Source organism: Pinus tabuliformis, chromosome 5_2, assembly GCF_031772625.1.
Source record: "Pinus tabuliformis cultivar Carrire ecotype Pingquan chromosome 5_2, CPIR1, whole genome shotgun sequence".
Classification (NCBI taxonomy): domain Eukaryota; kingdom Viridiplantae; phylum Streptophyta; class Pinopsida; order Pinales; family Pinaceae; genus Pinus; species Pinus tabuliformis.
The window spans coordinates 693,038,671-693,064,095 of NC_142306.1; the positions used below are offsets into that span (position 1 = coordinate 693,038,671).

The following is a 25,425-nucleotide window of genomic DNA, read 5'->3' on the forward strand; positions in this document are numbered from 1 at the left end:
GCAACCTCACTCGAAGTAGTATTGGGGGGTGACATAACCAAGTTTCTACATCCAGAGGTCAGTGTGATGGGCCTTTATGGTTCCTAGGGATTATTCTGATCTTTGCGAACCCTAACCCTTAAACTATAGATAATTGCAGTAACTCGTAGAACAAAATCTAACCTTTCGCGAAGAGATTTAAACATTCATAACATCAATTAAATGAGTTGATCTACTACTTTCGTGCATCAATTAACGTTCATTCATCTAAATTCAGATAACAAACCAAAAATGTAGAAACTGAACAAGTAAATACGGATGCACATATACACAGTTATAGCTTCAAAAACAGTGTTTATTGATATAATCTTTTCTGTTAGAGATGCTTTGCCGGGAAGGCACTGGGGATTTTTCTAAGCTAGGGTTTAGAGCTTTGAATTTCTGTCACAAACTCTGGCGAAGGGCAAAGCCCAGTTAGCAGAGCTCTGCAGGCGCGGGCAGGCCTTGGCCCAACAAATGAGGAGAGTGGGGTCCAATGGGGCCCCATCATACAAGCAGGCAATGATGACTAAAGGAAAGGCCCCACTGGAAGGGGTGCAGATATCAGGCTCTGAGAATGCAGGAAAGGATGGGCTAAGCAAGAAGGAAAAAATGGGTGGGCAAACCATGGAAACCCAGAACCAAAAACGAACTAATGACATCAGGATTTCAGAAGGAAAAGACAAAGAGAACCCCAATCTGGAGCTGGCACAACAAGCAGAAGGAGGAAGAAACAAAAAATCTGTGGACATGGAAGCTCTACCCCAGTATGAAACAGATCTGGAAGGATCGGCCGCAGGAACCAGAAAACAGAAGGACCCGGGACACTGCAAGCCCAAAACCATGGAAAGCCTGCGAGTGATTATAACTGACCCTAAAATGCAGGCTTACAGAGACCACATGTCAGTACATGCGATGATCTGTAAGTTCATGGGCTTCTGGCCTACAGAAAGAGCCCTCTCCCTGTGGATCAAACAACAGTGGAAGCCAAAAGGGGATGTCAGGCTACACCTAGGAGCCAAAGGTTTCTTCACTATAGTCTTCGCGAACCTGGACGACAGGGATCGCATCTTCGATGGAGGACCTTACTTTTATGCCTCAGCAGGCCTATATATGAGACCATGGAAACCCAACTTTGCACCAGAACGAGAGACTTTCAAGCATGTACCTGTTTGGATTCGCCTATTCTCCCTCCCCATTGATTACTGGAGACCTGCAGCGCTGGAGCAAATAGGCAACAAGTTGGGAACCTTCATCAAAGCCTCGGAAGCAACCCTGCAAAAAAGGTACACTTCTTGTGCAAGAATTTGTGTTGAGATGGATGTCTCAGGTGCCCTTCATGAAGGTCTATGGTTAGAATTCAGAGATGAAGTTTTCTTTCAAGCCATAGATTATGAACAAATCCCATTTCGGTGCCGGAAATGCCATGAACACGGACACTTGTTTAGGGAATGCCCAATGAACAAGCCAATCGAGCAATCCAAAGAAAACTCAGGCAAGTTTCAAGAAGGTTTTACTCATCCCATGGGTAGGCATAGAGCCAATAGGAAATATCAACCCAAAACAAGCACCTCCATCAAAAGCATAGTCAATGCCTTTGAAGTTCTTGGATCAGACATGGAGGCAGCTGAAGTCCCTCAGGAAACAAACCTATCATAGGATAACAAGGATGATCCCGCACAGAAAACCCCAGATCCTAATCCAAGTCAGACAAGCGACACCCTACTATTTCAGGCGCTCACAGAAGAAGTAGAGGAAGATGTGGAAATGATAGTCAGTGAAACAGGGATAGAGGATATGGATCTAAGTGACATTCTAGAAAGAGAAGGCATGGATCTCCTAACCATGGTAGAGCAATGGAAGAAAAAAGGAATGGAACATATCCCAGAGGAGGAAGTAGACAGAGTGAACTCTCTATTCCTAGCAAGGAAAGATGCAGAGCTAAACATGCAAAAAAGAGGCTTTGCGCAACTAAGGGTCTGTGAGTTAAAACCCTAGGATTGCATCAAAATCATATCAATCCTAAACATAGGAAAAAGAGAGGTCGACGCACGAACAATGAGGCACTTCAAGAGCTAGGTCAGATGCTCCTAAACTCAGGTAAGATGAAAGCCCTTGAGGCTTTCACGCTTCTCTCTTAAAAAACTCTGTTAATTATGAAGATACTTTCATGGAATGCTAGAGGGCTAAATAGCCAAAGGAAACAAAGACTTCTAAGAAAGAAAGTCACAAATGAAAAGCCTGACATGATTTTTTTGCAAGAAACAAAATGCTCTAGTCAGAAAATGAAAGGGATAAGCAAAAATTTAGGCAAAAGAATGGAATACATAGAAGTGGAAGGGAATGGAATGGAGGGAGGCCTGGCTACTCTCTGGAATCCTCATATCCTCCATCTCATCACAGCAGAGGCTTCAAGATCGTTCATCTCCCTGGAAATGCAAATCATAGGGGATTCTGAAACATACCTGTGTACTAATATTTACAGTCCCCAGAGACTAGAAGACAAACTGGTGATGCTAGATCGCCTCTCCAAAATGCAGCACAGATATCCCACAGCTAAAGCGATCTATGGTGGAGATTTTAACATGATAACCTCGCTAACAGAAAATAAAGGAGGGGTTAGAATGCTAAATCGAGATGCAGAGGCATTCAACAGCTTTATCAGAACAGCAAATCTTGTGGATATCTTCCCCAAAAATGGTTTATACACTTGGAATAACAAAAGAGGAGGAGACAGGCAGATTTCCTCTAGACTTGACCGCTTTCTTATAACAGAAGCCATCCTCCTAGAAGGGGTAACAGTAGAATCAGACATTATACCTTGTGGAGGCTCTGATCATTGGCCCATCACCATGGATGTAGCCATCCTCAGCACCCCAAAAAACAGACCCTTCAGGTTTGAGAAATTCTGGTTAAGTCATCCGGAATTCACTTCTAAAATTAAACACTGGTGGCACGAGCCATTGGACATCAGAGGCACCAAAATGTACAGGTTCCAAGCCAAACTAAAGCACCTCAAAGCTCAACTAAGGTCCTGGAACCAAGAGGTCTTCGGTGACATCTTCAAAGATAAGCAGGCCCTGGAGGAACAGTTGGCTCAAATCCACACAAACTAGCTCCAAGGGGACATCACCCAGGAGGCCATTCACACAGAGCAAACACTTATGCAAAAGTGGAATGATAGATGCCAGTAGGAAGAGATACTCTGGAGACAAAAATCTCACATACAATGGCTCAAAAAGGGGGAAAAAATACCAAGTTCTTCCATTGCTCGGCTATAGATTATAGGTGCGCCAACAAAATCACCCGGCTAAAGGATGAACAAGGCACTCCCCTCCAAACTCATCAGGAAATCTCCTCCCTCCTCACTGATCACTTTAGACAGATAGCAACGGAACCAGATACCAACAGGGAAGAAGCTATTAGGGAGGTCATGTCCTCCATTCCAAGGTTAATAACAGAAGATCAGAATAAATCTTTAGACTGCCCTGTAACCATGGAAGAGGTGGAAGAAGCAGTGAAAGAAATGCCCAATGGAAAGGCACCAGGGTCAGATGGCTTCACCATTGATTTTTACAAAGCCTGTTGGGAAATTGTGCATTTGGAAGTGTGGGAGGTGGTGGAAGATTCCCGGAAATCTTCTTCCATACTCAAATCCCTCAATTCTACTTTCATAGCCCTTATTCCCAAAGAGGAGGCAGCAAGCACCCCTTCAAAGTTTTGACCAATCACTTTGTGCAATGTTCTCTATAAGATTATCTCCAAAGTAATGGCCAACAGACTGAAGCCTATTCTTCCTTGGATAATCTCAGAGGAGCAATCTGGCTATGTGGAGGGAAGACAAATCATGGATAATGTCCTGCTAGCTCAGGAAATGGTTCACACTCTTCAATCCCGGAAAAAAGCAGGTATGATCATACAGTTGGACCTCTCAAAATCCTATGATAAAGTCAGTTGGAGGTATCTGGAAGCCTTCGAATTTGCTCAACGCTGGATCAACTGGATTCTAGCCCTAATCAAATTCCCAAGATTTTCTATCCTAGTCAATGGAGCTCTCTCCTTCCCCTTTGCTCCCTCCAGAGGTATTCATCAAGGGGATCCCATTTCACCTTTCCTTTTTGTCATCTTAATGGAAGGCCTGAGTCGCATCATCAAAAATGCGAAGGAGGAAAACACAATACAGGGCCTCCAACCTGAGCCATCTTGCCCAGCCACTACTCACCAACAGTTTGTGGATGACACCATGCTCCATGGATCCCCAATGATTCGGGAAGCTCAAGGTTTCAAAACCATTCTCAATCTCTTCAGTAAAGCTATAGGTATGGACCTTAATCTGGACAAATCCTCCATTTTCTTCTTCAATACTCACTTAGCGATCCAGAAAAATCTCACCGCTATCCTCGGGTTCAAAAGGCAAAACCTTCCTTCTAAGTATCTAGGAATACCTCTAACCGATAAACCTTGGCAAAATATCCATTGGGAGAAGTTGCTTTCTAACCTTGAAAACCGAAGCAAACACTGGACTAATAGAGTCCTTAACTTCGCTGGCTGGCTTGTCCTAACTAAGGCTGTCCTACAAGCCATCCCTCAGTATATGCTTTCCATTCTTTCGGCCCCCAAAGGAGTACTCCAGAAGATCAAAAACATTCAAAGAACCTTCCTATGGTCGGGAAATTCTGATAAACAGAAATGGGCCCTAGTAGCGTGGGAGAAACTCTGTAAACCCAGGATCCTGGGTGGTTTGGGACTTCTAGACCCGGACACTGTTAACAAAGCCTGTGGAGCCAAACTCTGGTGGAGGTGGGTTAAAGAACCACACACACCCTGGGCCAGGCTGTGGAAAGCCAAGTATGCTGGAAACTGGAGCCCTCAGGATCTAATTCGATTGACCAACCCTCCAGCAGGCTCTCCCATTTGGAACCTAGCTAAGGCTAATCGAAACATTATTCAGCAGCACTGTTTCTGGGAAATACGTAATGGCACCACTGCTCTCTTTTGGGAGGATGCTTGGCAGCAACTCCCCAAGCTTGAGAGTCCTAACTATCTACCCCTGCAGCAAAGGTACCAGGAACAAGGAAAATTCATGGTGAACCAGTACTGGAAAGACAATAATGCGGACCAGAACTGGAGACATTGGGACTTAAACAATAACCCACAGGCAGATGGAATGGATAACTTTCTCTTATCCCTGCAATCTTGTCTGGATAAAAGGAAGATTTGTTACTCTCAGGATGAAGATCAACTGAGATGGGGCAAACTTGATGGGGGCACCTTCACCCTGAAGGAAGCCAGACTTTATTTAGAAGACAGGGATCAGGAAATGAAAGTGAATTGGCACAACAATGTATGGGACTCAACCATCTGGCCGAAGATAAAAACCTTCCTATGGCTCTTAATGCACCATAGGATCCTTACTTGGGAGAACCTGCGCAAAAAAGGTTTCAAGGGTCCTTCCCGATGCCCCCTCTGTGAGAGAGAAGAGGAAACAATGAATCATCTCCTCAACAACTGTGAATGGACTAATAAACTCTGGATTTGGATGGAGGAAATCTTTAAACAAACAGACAGAATCAGAGAATCTATACAGGATAGCATAGAAAATTGGAGAACCAATTATTCCATTTGTGACACAGTAAACATCCTATGGAAGCTAAGCCCTGGTTTCATAGTCTGGTCTACTTGGAAAGAAAGAAACAAAACAATTTTTCAAAACATGCAAAACATTAAAATGAGTATCATGCAAAACATGCATGAAACAACCCTTACCAGGTGTAAAGCAGAACAGGGGATCGAGCCATCCGCAAATGACAGGAAAATTCTACAGTTTTTTGGGATAATTGCTGCTACTGATCCTGTTTCTCCGGTGCAGAGACATCTTCCCGTTTCCTCTCCAGTCTCTTGGCAACCTCCTCAACCGGGATTTTACAAGTTAAATTTTGATGGTGCCTCTCGGGGCAACCCTAGACCTGCAGGCCTAGGAGGTTTAATACGCAACAACAAAGGCGAAATTATTCACATCTTCAGTCAATCTATGGGGGAAGCTACCAACAATGAGGCCGAATTCGCGGCTTTAGAGCAAGGATTACAAATCCTAATTCGCTTGGGGAAAGGGGCTACAGTGGTGGAAGGAGATTCGCTCCTAGCTATCAACGCAGCGAGAAAATTACAAACTGGTACACGGCCTGAAAAGGTCACGAAGCACTGGAGACTAGCTAAAGTAACAGAACTCATAGCCAAACATCTTTCAGTTCTCGATGGGGTGGTTCTGCAGGCCGTCAGGCGAAATGCAAATGCTATGGCGGATTGCCTTGCAAACCATGGGGTCGACCCTCGAAATGATAACTTGGACACCTGTTGGCAAGACGTCGCATGTGAGGATCTTCGGGACAGATGTTTACAACTCTCCAGGAAAGACCTTACTGGCATGACAGGAGAGTGGAACGGCATCCATGGGACTGATCTTCATTAATTCATGAAGCCAGCCATAATTGTCCATTCCCGAATTCATAATGCCCGGATATGGCACCACGAATGGAAGGCCTATGGTTCACATCAAGAGGGGGGGAAGATCCATCATAAGGATGTAGGTCAGATCACACATCACGTATCAGAGGACACGTGGCCTAGTTTTTGCAGGAATAAGTGTGGCAATATGATTGTAATCGACTGTGATCATGAAAAGGCAATCAGTAAACTGATGGGGATTATAATTGTCAGGAATAAAGGAATTAAGGAGGCTCTACTTGGGGTCGAGAACCCTCACATTGCACCTTCAATTATAAATACACAGACCTCCAGAATTATTTGCACCTGCCCTAGATATCTCTTAGAGCTAAGCCCTGTGCGCATTGTATGGTATATAGGAACCTGTTTATCAATCGTTGGTACCTGCATTAGCATTATGGCGAACAGAGTCAATAGAAGTGCTAGAGCAACTAGGGAGTTGAAACGAGCCCGGGAGATGTATGAGGCCTCTGTCTCCACAAAGGGCAAACAGGTTATTGAAGATCTACAAGTTAAGGTGAACGAAGCCCAGGAAGGGTTGAACATCAATACTATCGGTGAGGAGATTGATTGGCTCTCGGACCCGGGTACTCCTGCAACCAGAGCCACTCAATTCCTAAGAACTCAGAGTGAGGCCTGGTGAATGAAAACCATGCTCGCCAAAGCATTGAGCATGCAAGGAGCTGCCATGAAAGATGCCTACCATGCAAACTCTCTCGCCTCGGCCAAGAATTCTGCAAGGCTAGACAAGCTGGAAATCAACATGAAAGCCCTCACTGAGGAACTAAGAATGTTGTCTCAGAGCCTCGGAGCTTTCATTCGGTTCTTCAAGATCTCTATTAGCCAGGGGACTAATGTTGCTATGGATATCCCGAAGGATGACTTCAAAACTACCACCGTCAAACGCCACAAGGCCCGGAATGCTCCCAAGAAAGGTGAGGAAGCTGGTCCAAGTGGTGTTGTTCCTCATGACTATGCAGAAATCGACCAGTGAGTACCTAGGAGGCGGGTTTCTACAATGGGTTACAGTCTGCCCTCTGTTGTTTAGTTTTCTTTCTAGTGTCTGTTGATCTTGTAATGCGATGGGCCATTCAGAAGCCCTCTATGTCAGTTTTGACTCTAGTTTTGTCTGGCAGCCCTGTGTGGTTGGCCATTACTCGTGTCGATCTTTGTTTGATCCAGGCTCTGTTTGGGTAGTTTCAGTTCAAAAGTGGCAGGCCTCGTGCTCCTTAAGGCCTTGTATGCAGTTTTTTGTTCTGACTAGCCTGCATTTCTCTAATCTTTTGGAAATGGCAGACCCATTTTGTAACTCTATGTAATTTTGTGAACTAATATATATCAACTGATTTACAAAAAAAGAATATATAATCTTTTCTGTTACAGACTTCTTCCCTACGCACATAGTTGCAGGGGCCCACGCACTCAGCCTGTGGACTTACCAAGGTCTTTGCGCACACAGCAGTAGGAGCCTTCCCCTTCGCCTAAGTATAGGAAACAAACTTCCCTGCCTCAGACTACTTGCCCATACAATGATCTTTTATTCTATGATGATCTCCTATGATTCGCTAAGACTTCTTTATATAGCTCTATCCATTACAATACCATGGTTCGTGAACCATGGGTGGATCACAAAACATCCTATCATCGGATGCTGATGCAGGTACCAGCGCTCCGCTCCCTCAAAATGTGGAGGCTTTACAAGTATACAAATTTTGATTACAAAATTTACCCCAGGGGACCCTATCCCAACAGGCCCCCAACACAATTTGGTGACTCGTCCTCGAGTCACTCTACTGGTGGCATCTAGATCTTTGCCTACAGCTCATTGAACTCATTCTTAAAAACCTAAAGGTATGTTGTTCCCTCCATAGCCGCTTATTTCACTTGTTCGACCAATTTTTCAGTAGTGGGTCCTTCAATTGCAAGGCCCATGGTCCTTTGAGTCTGTTGCATTCCTTTGAGCTTGCTCTGCACTGACAGAGTCAACTGACTAGCCTCATATGTCCATGGTTGTGTCCTTGAAGATATGATCGCTTCCTTATGGCACAGCTCGTCAAACTCGCTTTGAATCAGCTTCCCTTCCTGTAGTTTGGAAAAGCTTTGTACTAGTGCTAAGGTCTGCATTGTTGATCTAATATCGTCAAACTAGTGCCGCTTTTCCCTGATGTCCGCACCAATCTTTTGTAGAGTTGGATCTTCCTACAGTGAGGTCCATAACTCCATGGCCTTCTCAAACAACTCAGTGCAGCCCTTGACTACATCTTCCAATGTGGCCATGCCTTCTTTAATAACATATATGTGTTGCTCTCTAATGTCTGGAGGCATAGTGCGCTGCAGCTTCAATTGGAGTTCTGATATCTACAGCTACAACTCAAACTTTACTTTGCCAATTTCGTCTTGAGACCCTTTGACTGTAGCTGCCAGCTTTTGAATCTTCTCCACGGAGGCCACATCTGCTAGAATCTTGAGCTCTGGAAGCTCACTACAGGCATGCGCAATAGCAGCTTCGAGCTGCTGGCTATGCGTTGTTACCTCTTATTTTTCTTTAAGTGCTTGTGCCTTTTCCTAAAAAATTTGATGGTTATTGGTCTTTACTTCATTGATCACTAGCAGGGCGCATTGCTCTCATATCCTTAATTTGTTTGACACCCCTTGGTGCATCTCGTGCAAATTTTGAATGGGCAACATGGCCAAATTAAGACTGAGATTCTTCGTTCGGAATCGTTGTGATTGTTCTTCCACTAAGTCGTTGTGCAAGTACCCTTCTAGCAGTGGTACCATGCAAAGATCCACAGTGATCTCAGCATCCAAAATAGACACGCTTACTTGATTCAGGCTCTCTTTCTTTCCACTCGCCTGACCCACGCTCGCTTGAATTAACCCTGTTTGTACCTGCAAATCTCGAAGGCCCTGTTGGACCTTACTGAGCGACTGTTGGTACTGTTGTTACACATCTCCAATTTCATCCAAGTCCCCCTCTATGAGGACCAAAGGTGTCACACCCATTGTTCGTTCGAACTTTTGCTTCTTGCGCTTCCCTATGGTAGTCCTCTTCTTCCGCTTTTTTACCATGAAGGGGGATCCCAACTCCATGTCCCCTTCTTCGTCCGCCTCATTCTCTTCCTCCTCTGGTGTTTTTTCGGGGTCTAACTCTTCAACCTCAATCATAGTTTTTGCCTGCTTGGCTTCTCTTTCCTTGGTTGCCGCTTCAACATCTTCCCTCACCGCAACTACTTTCTCCTATGGAACCTTTTCTCAGGCAGCTTTCTAAGCCTCCTCCTTCTTTTCTGTTGTCGTGGTCTGCGTTACTGACCCTTCAGCAGTCGCGCTGGTACCTGCATCAGCATCCAAAGGGGTGAGCCAATCACTTGGCCACTTGCTGATGACCCCTACTATATCTTCTTCAGCAACCAAGTAAGGTAACTTGTGCCATATGCCCTGGTCATTCTTCTTCAAGGGAATATGCAAATTGTGGAAATCTGGAAATCTGCAATGTTGGTGTATTTCACGTGCAAAGTGAGTGATAGCCTTGACCACTAGCTAATCATCATTCTGAGTTCCATCTCAAACAACACCCAAAACATTTTGGTCTCTATGACACGCGCGGGGTCTTTAGTAGCCCACAGTGAAGTGAACTTTGTTGCATCCGATAAATCTGAGTCCTGTTGAGGGAATTGACTCTCTTCGGGCATCCTCCATGCCACTAAAGCAATCAACAACAGCAACCAGGTGTAGTGAAACACCTTGCCCTCATCCTAGGCCTTGTGGTGAAGTAAAATTATAAGTTCGGACACGAACGAATTCCTCTAGCTCGATAATAGGTCTAGCCATAATAGATACATTCTATGGAAGATTTCCTTAGATTAGAATCAATCAAGAGGGCCTACCTCTTGGTCACTTATCCTGCTTGATGATGTCCTCGCTTGCTCGCTCTAGCAATCTCTCGCTTCTTTCCTCAAGCTCCTGAAACAAGTAAACAACAACAGCACACAAACATAATAATAGATAAATTTCAATTCAACCTACTTAATGAGTCAAGAAGCATCAAGACACAAATATGTAATATTACAAAACATGCATGAAATCAATCAATAGTTTCATATATTAATATCAAAGAGAGATTACAACCATTCGTCTTGACATCGTGGTCTTCCTCTGAAAAGACCAGATTCCCACACACTTCTGCTAGCATTCCATGATGGCTTCCAACAACAATAGTTTAAAGGATCTTCCCTTTAGACTTCACTCCAAACCAAACACATTTCTCCCTCACACAACTAGATGGCTACAACTAGTAATAGCTTTCTTGTCTAATCAAAGTAGTATACTCACACTCAGCCAACACTCTAACTGTGACTAGCTTGTGCTTGGGAAGAAGGGAGGTTTATATAGGAAATATGGATGGGAGATGGATCCTCTTCTCATAGGAGAAGGACTTATCCCTTAAGGTAGTTCCATCATTATAGGGGAAAGGAGCCCAAACTGTCATCCTCAACCCCATCCGGCCAAACCATTTACCAGACTTCCGTTACAGAGCTTCTAGCTCTAGAAGCTTCAACTCCAATTTACAAAACTTACCATAACAGGATCGGTGTGACTGGAACATAGCTCAGTCGCACCAATCGGTGTGGAGAATAGTGCTAATCTCTACACATTGGCATGGGGGAGATAAACGTCATTAGCGTCGGCCTTGTAAAGGGGGCAAAACAGAAGTTTCAAGGAAAATGGTGCAAAAGGGAAATGATGTGCTCATGAAGAGGGGCATAATGAGAGTTTCTTCATGAAGGCAAAGCATGCGGGGTTCACAGTAGAGGTCCTCCAAGATCAAGGAATAGGGAGTACAGGGATAGTGACAAAATTTTGTGTAAGATGCCTCCCTACAGTCCTCCATAAACTCCTTACACAGGTATTGAGCCCAGTTATATTGGACCCCTTGCGCACACTACGCAGCCAATGAAAAAATGGGCGTCAGTACTTCATCAGTGCGACACTTCATCATGATCTTCTTGGCCAAGTTCTGTGTAGAAAATTGCACCGTGTCATCTGATATGGACTGAATAGAGTATCTGCGAAACTTCTTGACCAGACCAAATTTTTCCTTCATCTAGTTGGCCAACTTCTTTTCCTACGACTTTCCTACGAAAGCCTCTGTGGGATCCACTCCTTGGGATGGTAGCAACGTGATCCAGTGTATCAGCATGTCTGTAATCAGGATGGGTTCTCCCAGCCAGAGACACCCATCATGCACTAGTGTCAGCAGTTGGTGCACAAAAACTATGTTGATGATGGTGCGACTGAAGTGTGGCACCCACAACATGTTGAGGAGCCCCGCGCCCCCAACTCCAACCACCTAGTTCATTGGTTCAAGGCGCGTAACGCCTGACTCCTCATAATAGACCTTTTTTAGGTATCTGTGTGGCACTAACTCGGGAAATTTATCAGGTACCCAAGGTCCCAGTCCTCCATTTTTAGGTTCGGTATCCAGCCCAGCGACGGACCCTCAAACAGCATCTTCTCTGGTAGTAAAGGCGTAGAGACCATGAACTTCACAACATCCAGATTTTTGGGCACCTTCGGTGTGGATTTTATAGGTGGTATGTATTTTGGTAACCAAGTTATTGGTTCAACCTCTTATGCATCAACCTCTTTTATTCCCCCTCCACGCAATTCTTCCTCATCGAGATCCATCGGTTTTGTCAGTTGTTTGGACTTATCCATTTTACCCTTCTGGCGGATTTCTGTGGGGTTTTTCCTCAGCGATTGCTGCAACAGCACTTGCTGAGGCTTCTTCTGTTTCGTAGACATGGACGGTTTAGGCCTAGGCGACCTAGGCATGGTAGTAGGCAATCTGGTAGACATAGGTTTGGCTGGTGCTGCTTCAGATAGGGTTGGCTTTGTCTCTTGGTGAGTTGCAGTCATATTCTCAACGAAGCTCCTTCGGAAGTACTCAGGAACATTTTCTAACTTTGGTCATGAAAACAGTTCCTCCCAATCTGGATCAGACATATAGCACTTCTCTTGGCATAACTCAAGGCGAAAACTCTTAAGGCAAATTCTCAGGAAGAAAAGTGTTCGAATGTGGAGTGGTATGCCATATTTATTGGCCAATCTGAATTCAAATCCAACCGTTCCCTCCAATTCCTGGTCATTAATGCATCGTTGGCAGCAGATTTATAAATATATGCTCCATAAATTCATTTTTGCCGCTCCTTTCAACGAAAATTTCACTATCCAATCATCTATAGTGCTTTCAAGTATACAAAAATTAATTACAAAATTTTCCCTAGGGGACCCTATCCCAACAGGCCCCCAACACAATTTGGTGACTCATCCTCGAGTTATTCTATTGGTGGAGCCTCGATCTTCGCCTGCAGCTCACTAAACTCGTTCTTCAAAACCTACAGGTCTATTGTTCCCTACGTGGCAACTTGCTTCACTTCTTCGACCAACTTTTTAGTAGTTGGACCTTCATCTACAAGTCCCATGGTCCTTTGAATCTGCTGCACGCCCTTGAGCTTTCTCTGCACTTTCAGAGTCAACTAACTCGCCTCATCTATCCATGGATACATCCTTGAAGAAATGATCGCTTCCTTGTGACGCAACTTGTCAATCTCGTTCTGAATCAACTTGCCTTCCTACAGTCTAGCGAACCTTTTCACTGGTGCTAAGGTTCACATTGTTGATCTGATCTCGTCAAATTGGCGTTGCTTTTCCTTGATGTCTACATCAATCTTTTGCAGAGTTGGATCCTCCTGTAGTGAGGTCCATAACTCCATGGCCTACTCAAATAGCTCAGTGCAGCCCTTGGCTGCATCTTCCAAGGTGGCCATGCCTTCTTTAATAGCAACTCTGCACTACTCTCTAACTTCTAGAGGTGTAGTGGGTTGCAGCTTCAGTTGGAGTTCTGATATCTGCAGCTGCAACTCAAACTTTACTCGGCGAATTTTGTCCTGAGACTCTTTGACTATAGTAGCTAGCTTTTGAATCTTCTCCGCGGAGGCCGCATCTGCTGGAATATTGAGCTCTGGAAGCTCACTGTAGGGCTGTGCAATAGCAACTTCAAGCTACTAGCTACGCGTTGTTACCTCTTCTTTTTCTTTAAGGCCCTGTGCCTTTTCCTAAAAAATTTGATGGTTATTGGTTTTGACTTCATTGATCACCAGCAGGGCGTGTTGGTCTCATATCCTTAATTCGTCTGACACCCCTTGGTGCAGATCATGCAGAGTCTGAATGGGCAACACGGCCAAATTGAGACTGAGATTCTTCATCTAGAGTAGCTGTGATTGTTCTTCCGTTGAGTCGACACATAGGGACCCTTCTAGCAGTGGTAACTCATGGAGATCCACAGTGATCTTAGCATCCAAAATGGACCCCGCTCGCTTGATTCAATCTCGCTTGCTTCCTGCTCGCCTGACCCACGCTTGCTTGAATTAGACTTGTTTATATTTGCAAATCCTGAAGGCCCTATTGGACCTTACTGAGTGACTGTTGGTACTACTGTTCAAAGTGGTTCATTAGGCCCGCTGTCACATCGCGGACCACATCTCCAATTTCATCCAACTCCCCCTCAGTGAGGATCAAAGGCACCGCGCCCACTATTTTTTCGGACTTTTTCTTCTTGCGTTGCCTTGTTGTAGTGCTCTTCTTCTTCTTTTTTAACATGAAGGGGGATCCCAACTCTGCGCCCCCTTCTTCACCTGCCTCGGTCTCTTCCTCCACCTGTGTTTGTTCGAGGTCTGACTCTTCAACCTCAATAGTAGTTTTTTCCTGCTCGGCTTCTCTTTCCTTGGCCGTCGCTTCAGCAGCTTCCCTCGTCGTAGTTGATTTCTCCTATGCAGTGTTTTCTCGAGTAGCTTTTTGAGCCTCCTTCTTTTCTACTATCGTGGTCTGCGCTGCTAACCCTTCAGTAGTTGTGTTGGTACTTGCATTGGCATCCAAAGGGATGCACCAATCACTTAGCCACTTGCTGATGACCCCTACTATATCTTCTTCCGCGACCAAGTAAGGTAACTTGTGCCATATGCCCCGAACACCCTTCTTCACGTGAATACGCAGATTATGGAAATCTGCCTTGAAATCTGCAATGTTGGTGTACTACGCATGCAAAGTGGGTGATAGCCTTGGTTGCTAGCTAATCACCATTCTGAGGTCCATCTCGAACAACACCCAAAACATTTTGGTCTCCATGTCGCACCCAGGGTCTTTAGTAGCCCACAGCGAAGCGAACTTTGTTGCCTCCATAAATTTGAGTCATGTTGAGGGAATTGACTCTCTTTGGGCATCCTCCATGCCACTAAAGTAATCAACATCAGAAACCAGGCGTAGTGAAACACCTTGCCCTCATCCTGGGCCTCCCTGCAGTCCTCCATAAACTTCTTACACAGGTATTGAGCCCAGTTATATTAGACCCCTTGCACACACTGCGCAGCTAATGAAACAACGGGCGCCAGTACTTCATCCACCCAACACTTTCTCATGATCTTCCTGGCCAAGATCTGTGCAACAAACTACACCACACCATCTGATATGTATTGAATAGAGAATCTACATGACTTCTTGACCAGACCAAATTGTTCCTTCATCTAGTCTGCCAACTTCTTTTCCTGCGAATTTCCTACAAAAGCCTCCGCAGGTTCCACCCCTTGGGATGGCAGTAACATGATCTGATTTATTAGCGTGTTTGTAATAGGGAAGGGCTCTCCTAGCCAGAGATACTCATCATGCACAAGCGTCAGCAGTTGGTGCACACAAACTATTGTTATGATGGTGTGACTGAAGTGTGACACCCACAACATGTTGAAAAGCCTCGCACCCCAAACTCCAGCCACCCAGTTCATTGGTTCAAGGTGCATAATGCCTAACTCCTCATAATAGACCTTTTTGAGGTACTTGTGTGGCACTAACTGAGGAAATTTCTCATGGTCCCCAAGGTCCCAATCCTCCATTTTTAGATTTATTATTCGACCCAACAACGAACCCTCAAACAGCGTATTCTCTGCTAGTAAAGTCATAGAGACCATGAAATTCGCAGCATTCGGATCTTTGGGCACCTTCGTTGTGGATTTTCTAGGTGGTATGTATTTTGGTAGCCGAGTTATTGGTTCAACCTCTTCTGCATCAAGCTCCTCTATTCCCCTTATGCATAGTTCTTCCTCATCCAAATCCATCGGCTCCATCGGTTGTTTGGAATTATCCATTTTGCCCTTCTTGCAGATTTCTGTGGGGTTTTTCCTCAGCGATTGCCACACCAGCACTTGTTGAGGCTTCTTCCACTTTGTAGACATGGACATTTTAGGCCTAGGCAACCTAGGCATGGTAGTAGGCAACTCAGTAGACATAGGTTCAGCTGGTGCTGCCTCAAATAGGGTTGGCTCTGTCTTTGGGCTAGTTGTAGTCATATTCTCAATGAATCTCCTTCGGAAGTACTCAGGCATATATCACTGCTCTTGGGGGAAATCAAGGCAAAAGCTCTTAAGAAAAACTCTGAAGAAGCAAAGTGTTCGATTACAGAGTGGTATGTCGTATTTATAGACCAAGTTGAATTCAAATCCAACCATTCCCTCCAATTCTTGGTGATTAATGCACATTTGGCAGCAGATTTCCAAATATTTTCATCTTAAATGCTCCCCCCCCCACTCCTTTCAATGGAAAATTCTCCATCCAATCAACTACAGTGTTGCCAATAGTCACTTTTTGGCCAGGCTGCATGGGGACCACTCACATAGCGTAGCTCTTTCAGCACAGCTTTCTTCGGTGCCATCCTTCAACTTGTTGCACAACCCCTTCACTTTTCCTTCCTAACTTTCGGGCAGTCTAGTTTAAAGTCCTATACCTCCTTGTAGTTGCCTCGAGTACTAAGACTACCCTGCACTCATATAGTCATTACGCAAGGGTGGGATCACCCTTGTACAGCTTCAATCAACTTCCATTGACCTTTCTAAAAAATAATTCCCCATTCAGCGTCACGAGATGAACTGCGCCACCATCTCTAATTTCCTTAACAACATAGGTTCCTATCCAATGCATTTGAAATTTTCCATGGAACTTTGTAAATTTACTATCATTCATAAAGAAATACCAAATCTTCATTCTTGAAGATGCATTGTTTGATATGGCGACCATGCCATGCCTTTTCACGATCCTTTTGCACCTGTTGATGAGAGCCTGCCAAGAAGCGATCTTCTTCCAGTTCTACGAGCTGTGCAAGTCGCTCCTCCATAGTATCATGATCGGCCATATCTGTAACTGTTGCAATCCGCAAACTTGGTACAATGTATTCCATGGGAATTACAGCCTCCTACACGTATACCAATCTAAATGGGGTTTGACCTGTCAACTTCTTACAAGTAGTCATGTATGCCCAAATTACCATTGGTATGCACACATCCCAGTCATTCCTCTTCGTGTTGCAAATATTTGTCAAGATGCTCTCTAGAATTTTGTTGAAGGCTTCTACCGTGCCATTCACTTAAGGGTGATAAGGCGTACTCTTTTGCTGATATACCTGGAATTCCTCAAGCAGCGCAACAATTGTTTCATTTAAGAAGTGTTTGCCCCTATCACTCATCAAAACCTTCAGGCAGCTGAATCGAAACAAGATATACTCAAAAATAGACTTTGTGGCGGTAGCAGCTCTACAATCTTTTACAGGTTGTGCCTCCTCCCACCTGCTCAAGTATTCAGTCACGATTATGATATACCTGACCCTTGTTTTCTTCCCTAATGGTTGTATTGGTCCCACAAAATCTATAGCCCACTTATCAAACGCCTGCAGTGTTACTTGCGGATTTAGTGGAAATTCATCTCTTAATGATGGTATCCCCATCCTCTGACAGACATCGCATGCCCTACAATAAGTTTTGGAGTCCTTATGCATAGTTAGCCACCAAATTCCTGCATGTATGATCTTTTGCGCAGTTGCTCTTGCTGCATAATGTCCTCCCGCTATTCCTCCATGGGCCTCTGCAAGAATTCTTGGTCGTTCATACTCCGGGACATATCTACGCAGTATTTCATCAAAGCCCATTTTGTATAAGTCTCCTAAAATCACAAAAAAAATAGTAGCCCAAACCACTAGTTCTTTCTTCTGTTGTGTCGAATATCCTTTCGAGGTTGTTCTTGTAGACAAAAATTGAATTATATCTGCAAAGTGATCATCTGTGACACGAATAGCAAATACATGCTCATCAGGCAACCCTTCCTCCAAACTTGTAGGCTCGTCACCAGTCTCAATTCGCGAGAGGTAATCAGGACCAGCATTCAGGTGTCCTAGCTTCACAACTACCTCGAAATCATATTCCTGGAGAAGTAACAACCACCTGCAAATCTTCCCCCCCCAACACAAGCTTGTTGACCAAGTATTTCAGAGCAGAATGGTTCGTATACATCTTAAAGTGCGCTCCCAACAGATAGTGCCGAATTTTCTGCAGCACGTAGACCATCGCCATTACTTTGCACTCTGTGGTTGAGTAGTTATTTTCTACCTTCGACAAATTCCTACTCGCAAATGTTATTGGGTGGTCAATATCTCCTTCGCCTGGTTGGGTCAGTACTGCACCCAGCGTAATACAAGACACATCTACATGAACATGAAACTCCTTTTTCCAATCGGGGAACACTAAGATGGGTGCGGTGACCATTCTTTCCTTCAAAACATCCAAACTTTTCTAACAATCCTCTTCCTAGCAAAATGTTGCATCCTTTTTCAACAGTTTTTCCATTAATGTAGTTATTTGTGCATACGCTTTGACGAACTTCCTGTAATACCCGGTATGGCCCAACGTTGCATGCAGTTGCTTAACATTCTTCGAGGCCTCCAAATTAACAATGATTGCTATCTTAGCAGGGTCTACATCGATCACTTCTTACAAACCACATGACCCAAGAGTATCCCATAAGGTACACAGAAGATGCACTTCTTCAGTTTAAGGGCTATCTGATGTCTTCAACAGGTATCCAACATGAGGCGCAGACTAGCAACATGGCACTTTACCAATCCAAACACTGTCCAGTTATCAAATTAGACCTCCAAAAATTTGTGGATAAATTCTTTGAAGGTCGAAATTAACACTCGCAAAAATATTGTAGGCGCATTCTTCAGTCCAAAACGCAACACTTTGTATTAAAAACAACCCCACTCAGTCATGAAGGTGGTCTTACTCTAATACTCCGGCGTGATCTTGATCTGATGGTACCCTAAGAACCCATCTATGAACGAGTAGGCTTCCTACCCTCCAACATTCTCTAGTAGCTTGTCTGTAAATGGTGTAGGGAATGGATCATGGACCCACGCGTCATTCATCTTCCTCAAGTCTACACATATCTGAAATTTATCCTGCTACTTCTTTACTTGAACCACCATGGGACTCACCCAGCCTGACTCCTCCACAAGTTCAATGATCCCATCTTCCAGCATCTTATCCAACTCCTTGCGCACCTTTTCTTATCCAACTCCTTGGCTTTGCATTTGCCTTCAAAGTGATCATCATGACACTCATATCCCCTACTACCCCTTTTAGATCAGAGAACTTGGTGGGCGACAAAGTCTTGATATTCGCGCAACAGCTTCGTGACTTTATCAGCTGTATCTTCATCCCAATAGACGCCTATCTTCACAAACTTCAGTTTCACTTCTGATCCAATATTCACTTGCTTGGTCTTTAAAGGCTCTGATATATTGTGGATTTCCACCTTAGGTCCCTCAACTTCGCACTGTCCTTTAGACTCGAGAATGTTGATGTTTCTGAGATCTTCTTCACCCTCCTCCGTGGTCACATTATAACATTCGAGTGCATGGCACAGCTACGTACTCCAATTTGGTTGTACCCATTCAACCAGCTCTTCGGGCATTTTGAATATCGTGGATTTGATCTCTTGGAGCACCTCATCTATACACTCAAACCCATCTTCAAAGCTGAAAGTTAACAGAAATCTATCCTTCAAGATATCCCATTTTGTCATCCCGTGTCGCAACTCAATTTCCAAATACCAGTTCATTTGGATGGTATCCAAAGAATGACAAAATATGAGAACCCACTCCAGCTGTGGTTCTTCTCCCCATGATTTCTTCCATCGCACCAAATGCTCGTGCGGATCATCCTTCCCTGTGTATTTCTCCACCAAGCGGGTATTGGTGTAACCAAACCTCAACTTCATCATTCTTCGATACTCCTTCCAATTGGCGAAGTTTTCCTTATAAGTACCCCACCAACGGGAAGGTGTAGCTCGCAACGCAATATCTAGAGCCTAGAACCGATGTTCCTCTGATACATCCCTTTCAAACTTATCCAAAAACAAATTAACATCTTTTAAACCATCATAATAAGGTAAAGTTTGTACCTCGGTGGATATGCATCGAAGTGACTTTGTAAGCCTGTTACAGCACAGCGATGATACTTCATATAGTCAGTTCTGCCAATGTTCAAGCTCCTCATCAGAATCCGAAGTGCAGGAACTATCCCTATCCCATGTGATCCATCCATCTGCAATTGATCCAGTCCTCATTGCACGCGGTGATCTTATATATTTGATCAAGGTCATCTTCTTCTTCATAATCGCGCACTGGTCAATATATCGTGCACCCTCAGTCATATCCAATGGAACAATAACCCTAAACTCCTTCCTTTCAAATGTCATTTTGTGCTTTTTGAGATTAATGACCACGTCCATATCAAAGGCCCAATCAATACCAAGTAGCGCTAGGTAAGGGTTACTATCATCGACTATCTCAATCACTTCAAAATTAGTTATGGCACTTGCCCCTTCAATATCTACAATTACCCCATATAAGCGCCCCATAGGAATGATCTTTTGTTGGTTTTCCATTCGTAGTTGGATAGGAGACCACTACAATGTAGGTTTCCCCATTCTCTCCCAAGTTTGCTTTGGAAAAATGTTCGCATTAGATCCCAGATCAGGAATTACCTAATCCATTTCATACTCTCCAATTTGTGCAGTTAGTCTCATCTCGTAGTCAATTCACTTCTTGCTTTTTCCCACTTTGTGTACCGCGCGTTGTTCCGGAAGAGGTTTATGTTTACTCATACAAATATCTATTAGTTCCTGTAGTCCCTCTACCGCCTTCCTATCCCTTAGAAGCTTCATGCAAGTCTTCAAAAATGTTGCTAACAACGAAGGGTCTACGTCTTACGCATTATCACTTCCTACAGACTTTCCCTGACTTCTTGATATAGAAGCTTCCACGAAGCTCTTCTTAGCCTCCATAAAGGTTTCCTTTGCTTTTCTTAAATCAAACCCAACTTCTTTTTCAGCAGCCTTGTGTACCCATCTCTCAACTTCTGGTTGCTTCCCCTTGTCTTCTCAAGTGGCGATACCACTTCGCGTAACAATATTAACACTAGGCTTATATTCGTGAGGTTCTGATCGCATCATTTGGATATTCTACGTGGGTTGCTGGGTCTGAGTCTTCTTTCTTACATCTTTGCTATAAGTATCAGGAAATATTCTATGACATGGTCAAAATTCTTGCAATACTGAAGGGAGGGGTGTGTCAGATTCTGAAAACCACGCGCGAAATGACCTGCTTCCCCACAATTGTAACAGATAATTTTTCCATGACCCCATCAAGCTCCTCCTCTTCTCCCTCTTCCTCGATCTTGAAATCATCCGCATGCCACATATGTGCCCTGATCTTGAGGTTGATTCTCTGCCTACATCCTATAGGTAGGAGTCCTCTCCATCATCAATTCATAACTCCGGCAGTTGCCCTCATCATGTCCTACCGATTTACAGAAAGTACAAACAACTGTTGCGAGGTCTGGACAAAATTTTGTAGAAGAAGGCAGTTATATGTCGCGTGTTTCCCATAAATTTTACAAATAGCACACCATAATGCTACTCCCACACTCGGTCCAATGGTGTTTTCTGGCTTTAAGGGGATCCCTATAAGATAATTCTGATAGACCTTGCAATGGTACTTATTGTGACCATGGCCCTTGCATTTCAAGCACCAACTTCTACACGCACCTCAGGTTGGGTTTCCTTTCCCTTCTTTAGGCTCTGCAACTCCATATGTAGGGTGGCCAATTGTGACTAAATCTATTGCACCCCGAGATTCATATCCTACACGGGTGAAGCCTCCAATCTCATGGCGATCTCCAAGGCTTCAGCTTGCGTTCCTATTTTCTGTTGAGACAATGGAAATCTCAGATGAGGCAATAATGAAGCAATGTACCAATCTCTATGTTGATCATCTGTGATCCTCATATTAGCCTGTTGAATCAGACACTTCAGTCTTTGATCAAAGTCCCACACAGACTCATTTACCCTCTGTTGGATGTCTTTAAACTTCATCATTCGCTGGGCTTGCGATTCAGGCTTCTTAAATTCATTGTTCAGCACTTTTTGTGTTTCTAGCATAGTCACATTGGGTTTACCCAAACAAAACTTGATATACCAGCTCAGCACTCTATCTTGTAGCGTTGTAACCAACTGTTCTTTCTTCATGTCATCGTCTGTAATTTGTTGTGCCTTCCATACAACATCTGCTACAAACCAGAATTGTTCAGGGTCTTCAGTCCCCAGACCCTTAAACATAGGCATCTTCATCGCATTCGCCATGTTGAATGGTGGAGGTGGAGGTGGAGGTGTAGGTGTAGGTGTGTGAGGCGGAGGTGATGGTGGAGGTGGAGTGGATGGATTCGGTATCCCTGTGATACCCTGTCTTACTACCTGTAGCGCACCTAGCGGTGTCCTCAGAACACTACTTTCTTCGTCATTGTCAGATGTTCCTAACAAAGGACTGTATTTAGCACCTAAATGTAGGTCTCTTCTTAATGTTTTTCCACTTCGCGTAGCTCTCGTCAGATCTCTTCTAAACATTAATTTAGTGGCATAACCCTTTTTTCGCACAATAGCATTTTAATCCAAGTCTTCAGGGATTTCATATACTTACCTCTAGGTCCCTTGAAGAATCGTCATTCAGCTTCACTATAACTTACAGATGTATCAATCGTGAACTCAGTGATGAATCCGCCCAAAATGTTATTGATCATGTAGTCGACAACCCTTGCGATTTTGTTTTCTAATGCTTCCAAATGCCTTACCAATTATGGAGCCCATACAATAAGGTTGTCCAACTTCCACGTGTCCTGACTATCTGCCAATTTTGACAACCACTGGTGTAATTCACATGGAAAAGAACAGAAGAAAATTTTGTGTTCGTCTATATACAAATATCTATTCAGCCACTCTTCCTTTGATAGAAACGGATTCCTGTTTTCCTGAGATGCAAATTCGTACAGCTTCAGATCGATCCACTTATCGATTTCTTTCTTAGTTGGGAACCATTTATTCGACATCACACATTACTCAGACAATTCTCGGTCCCGACAATGGAACCATTTGTTGGCTAAAGGGGTCTTGACCCAGGTTCAGAGTTGCCAACCAACAAAACCCTAAACTGATGGCCCTTTCGGCAACAACCCGCACAACGTAGGCTGCAGTCTCACTCGAAGCAGTATTGGGGGATGACAAAACTAGGTTTCTACATCCAAAGGTCAATGTGATGGGCCTCTATGGTTCCTAGGGCTTATTCCAGTCTTCATGAGCCCTAATGCTTAAACTATAGATAATTGCAGTAACACGCAAAATAGAATCTAACCCTTCATGAAGAGCTTTAAACATTCATAACATCTATTATATGAGATGATCTACTACTTTCATGCATCAATTAATATTCATTCATCTAAATTTAGATAATAGAGCGAAAATATAGAAACTACATAAGTAAATACAGATGCACGGATACACACATATAACTTTAAAAATAGTCTTTATTGATATAATCTTTTCTGTTACAGACTCTTCTTCCCTGCGCACATAGCTGCAGGGGCCCACGCACTCAACCTGCGGACTTACCAAGGTCTCCACGCACACAGCAGCAGGAGCCTCCCCCTTCGCCTAAGTCCTGGAAACAGAATTCCATGCCTCGGACTACTTGCCCATACAATGATCTTTTATTCTATGATGATCTCATATGATTCACTAAGACTTCTTTATATAGCTCTTTCCATTAAATACCATGGTTCACGAACCATGGGCAAGTCACAAAACATCCTATCATCTAACAACTAAGGGACTAAAGTCCCTTTGACTCCTATGACTTTTGCGATCTGCTCCCTCAAAATGCGGATACTTTACAAGTATACAAAATTTAATTACAAAAATTACCCCTGGGGACCCTGTCCCAACAGCTAATTAAGTTAAATTGACTTAGGAAAATCAAGTTGGAAGTTTATCTAGAGTCATGTAGAGTGATCCCTAAATTTTAGGGGCCCAGGTTGAGTTCTTTTGAGTTATAATTAGATAGCTCAGTCTAATTAAGTTATAGTCAGTTAAACTAGTTTTAGTTGTTGGAGGAACTAGTAGAGATCTAGTAGTGGAGTAGTGCACCAGTGCAACCCCATTACGATACCAGCAAACTGAATATTCACTCATAAATAACTCATGCATGTCATTTCAGTGGAAGACCCAGTTGAGACTAGAGTGCAGGGGCAATGTACTATAAGTTGTATAATTTTCCAAGTTGTATATATGGTGCATGCAATCAATTAAGAACCTATGTTTGGATTGCGTAGTTATGGAGGAAGGATTTCCCAATTAAATATGGGTTAATTCTCTGAGGAATTGCACAAGGAAGTAGGGGCTTGGAAGGCTAGTAAATTGGCTAAGTGTTGGCTAGAGTTCGCCTAGGAAGTAGAGAGATAGATTGTACTAGTACAGGAATTGTTCAGGACGAACAAGCATTGTATTTTCTTCTCAGATCTTCTAGTTAATGCAATATAGATAGTCAAGATTTTAAGTAGTTGTTTTCCCAAGAGAAATATTGTGTTATGTGCAATAGATATTCTTCCTCTTTCTGCTTATTGTTTTCATCGATCATTTTTTGTTTCCGCTGAGAAGGGTACAGTAGATTCTTGTCTTGTGTTTTACTATATCACATGAGTTGTTGAATCTACAGAAAAATCTACATGGTATCGAAGCTGAAGACAGTATAGAAGAGGAGATTTAGAGTTTGGTGTGTAGGTAAAAAATCAAATTTGCAAATTCATACTTCAGATCAACAATATGTATTTCTACAAGTTGCGACTTGAGTATGCCTTGGAGGGCAGCTCAAATTACATAGCTTGGAAGGACAGGATGGAAGCAGTGCTGGAAGACAATGGCCTCAAGGAATTCATAGATCATGACATTCTAAGCCTCCAGCATCATATGCTAAAGATCTAACTGAATGGAGAAAGTGTGTGGAAAAAGCGAGAAGGATTATCCTAGAGGGAGTTTGAGACCACATTGTCTCAAGTTTCCATGGAAAGTATACTCCATACTCGATTTGGAAGGCATTTACGGACCTGTTCCAAAATAGCAGTGACCATAGTAAGTTGGCACTGAAGGAAAAACTCAGAAAGATCAAGATGGAGAAGGGTGATTCTATTCTGAAATACTTAACCAAGTTCACTCATTATTGTGATGAGCTTGGAAGTGTCGGGATTACTGTTGCCGAGGACGATATGGTGAACCTATCTCTTCTAGGACTTCCCAAGAGTTGGCATAGTTATCAGGACTCTTTCAATGGGAGAGAGAAGCTGCCAGATTGGGAATGACTGTGGTCAGATTTGGTGTAGGAAGAGATTCGAAGGAACACCAGAGACGAACCCTCATCAACGACTAATGATGAGCAAAATTAGTAGGTAAGGAAAAGAAAGGGAAGGGAAAGGTGTCCCATTCCAAATCGTATTCTTGTCATGGAGGCAAGAAGAAGGGCATGGCGAAATTCAAGTGCTTGTGTTGTCACGAGCTAGGACGTTTTGCTACAAATTGTCTGCTCAAGAAGTCCAAGAAGAAGCCCTTAGGAGGAGTGGCATGTGAGGCTCTTGCCCCACAATT

The 25,425-nt window shown here is 43.7% G+C and overlaps 2 protein-coding genes across 2 annotated transcripts; both read left to right on the top strand.

Annotated features, from left to right (window-relative positions):
* The first annotated feature begins 2,336 nt into the window (after nt 1-2,336).
* On the top strand, nt 2,337-3,134 carry LOC149161010 (uncharacterized). The gene has a single exon (XM_089434752.1). It carries the CDS (start codon nt 2,337-2,339, stop codon nt 3,132-3,134), a length of 798 nt encoding a protein of 265 aa, XP_089290878.1.
* A 653-nt stretch (nt 3,135-3,787) lies between these two features.
* On the top strand, nt 3,788-6,487 carry LOC149161011 (uncharacterized). Its single transcript, XM_089434753.1, has 2 exons — nt 3,788-5,362; nt 5,888-6,487. The coding sequence occupies exons 1-2, from the start codon at nt 3,788-3,790 to the stop codon at nt 6,485-6,487; spliced, it is 2,175 nt and encodes a 724-aa protein (XP_089290879.1).
* Nucleotides 6,488-25,425: the final 18,938 nt, after the last annotated feature.

Bases quoted from the DNA above. Each gene is read 5' to 3' on its own strand.
- LOC149161010 (XM_089434752.1), top strand. From the start codon at position 2,337: ATGGAATACATAGAAGTGGAAGGGAATGGAATGGAGGGAGGCCTGGCT.
- LOC149161011 (XM_089434753.1), top strand. From the start codon at position 3,788: ATGGCCAACAGACTGAAGCCTATTCTTCCTTGGATAATCTCAGAGGAG. The intron at 5,363-5,887 runs GTATGGGACTCA...TCTCCGGTGCAG, and splicing joins AAGTGAATTGGCACAACAAT to AGACATCTTCCCGTTTCCTC.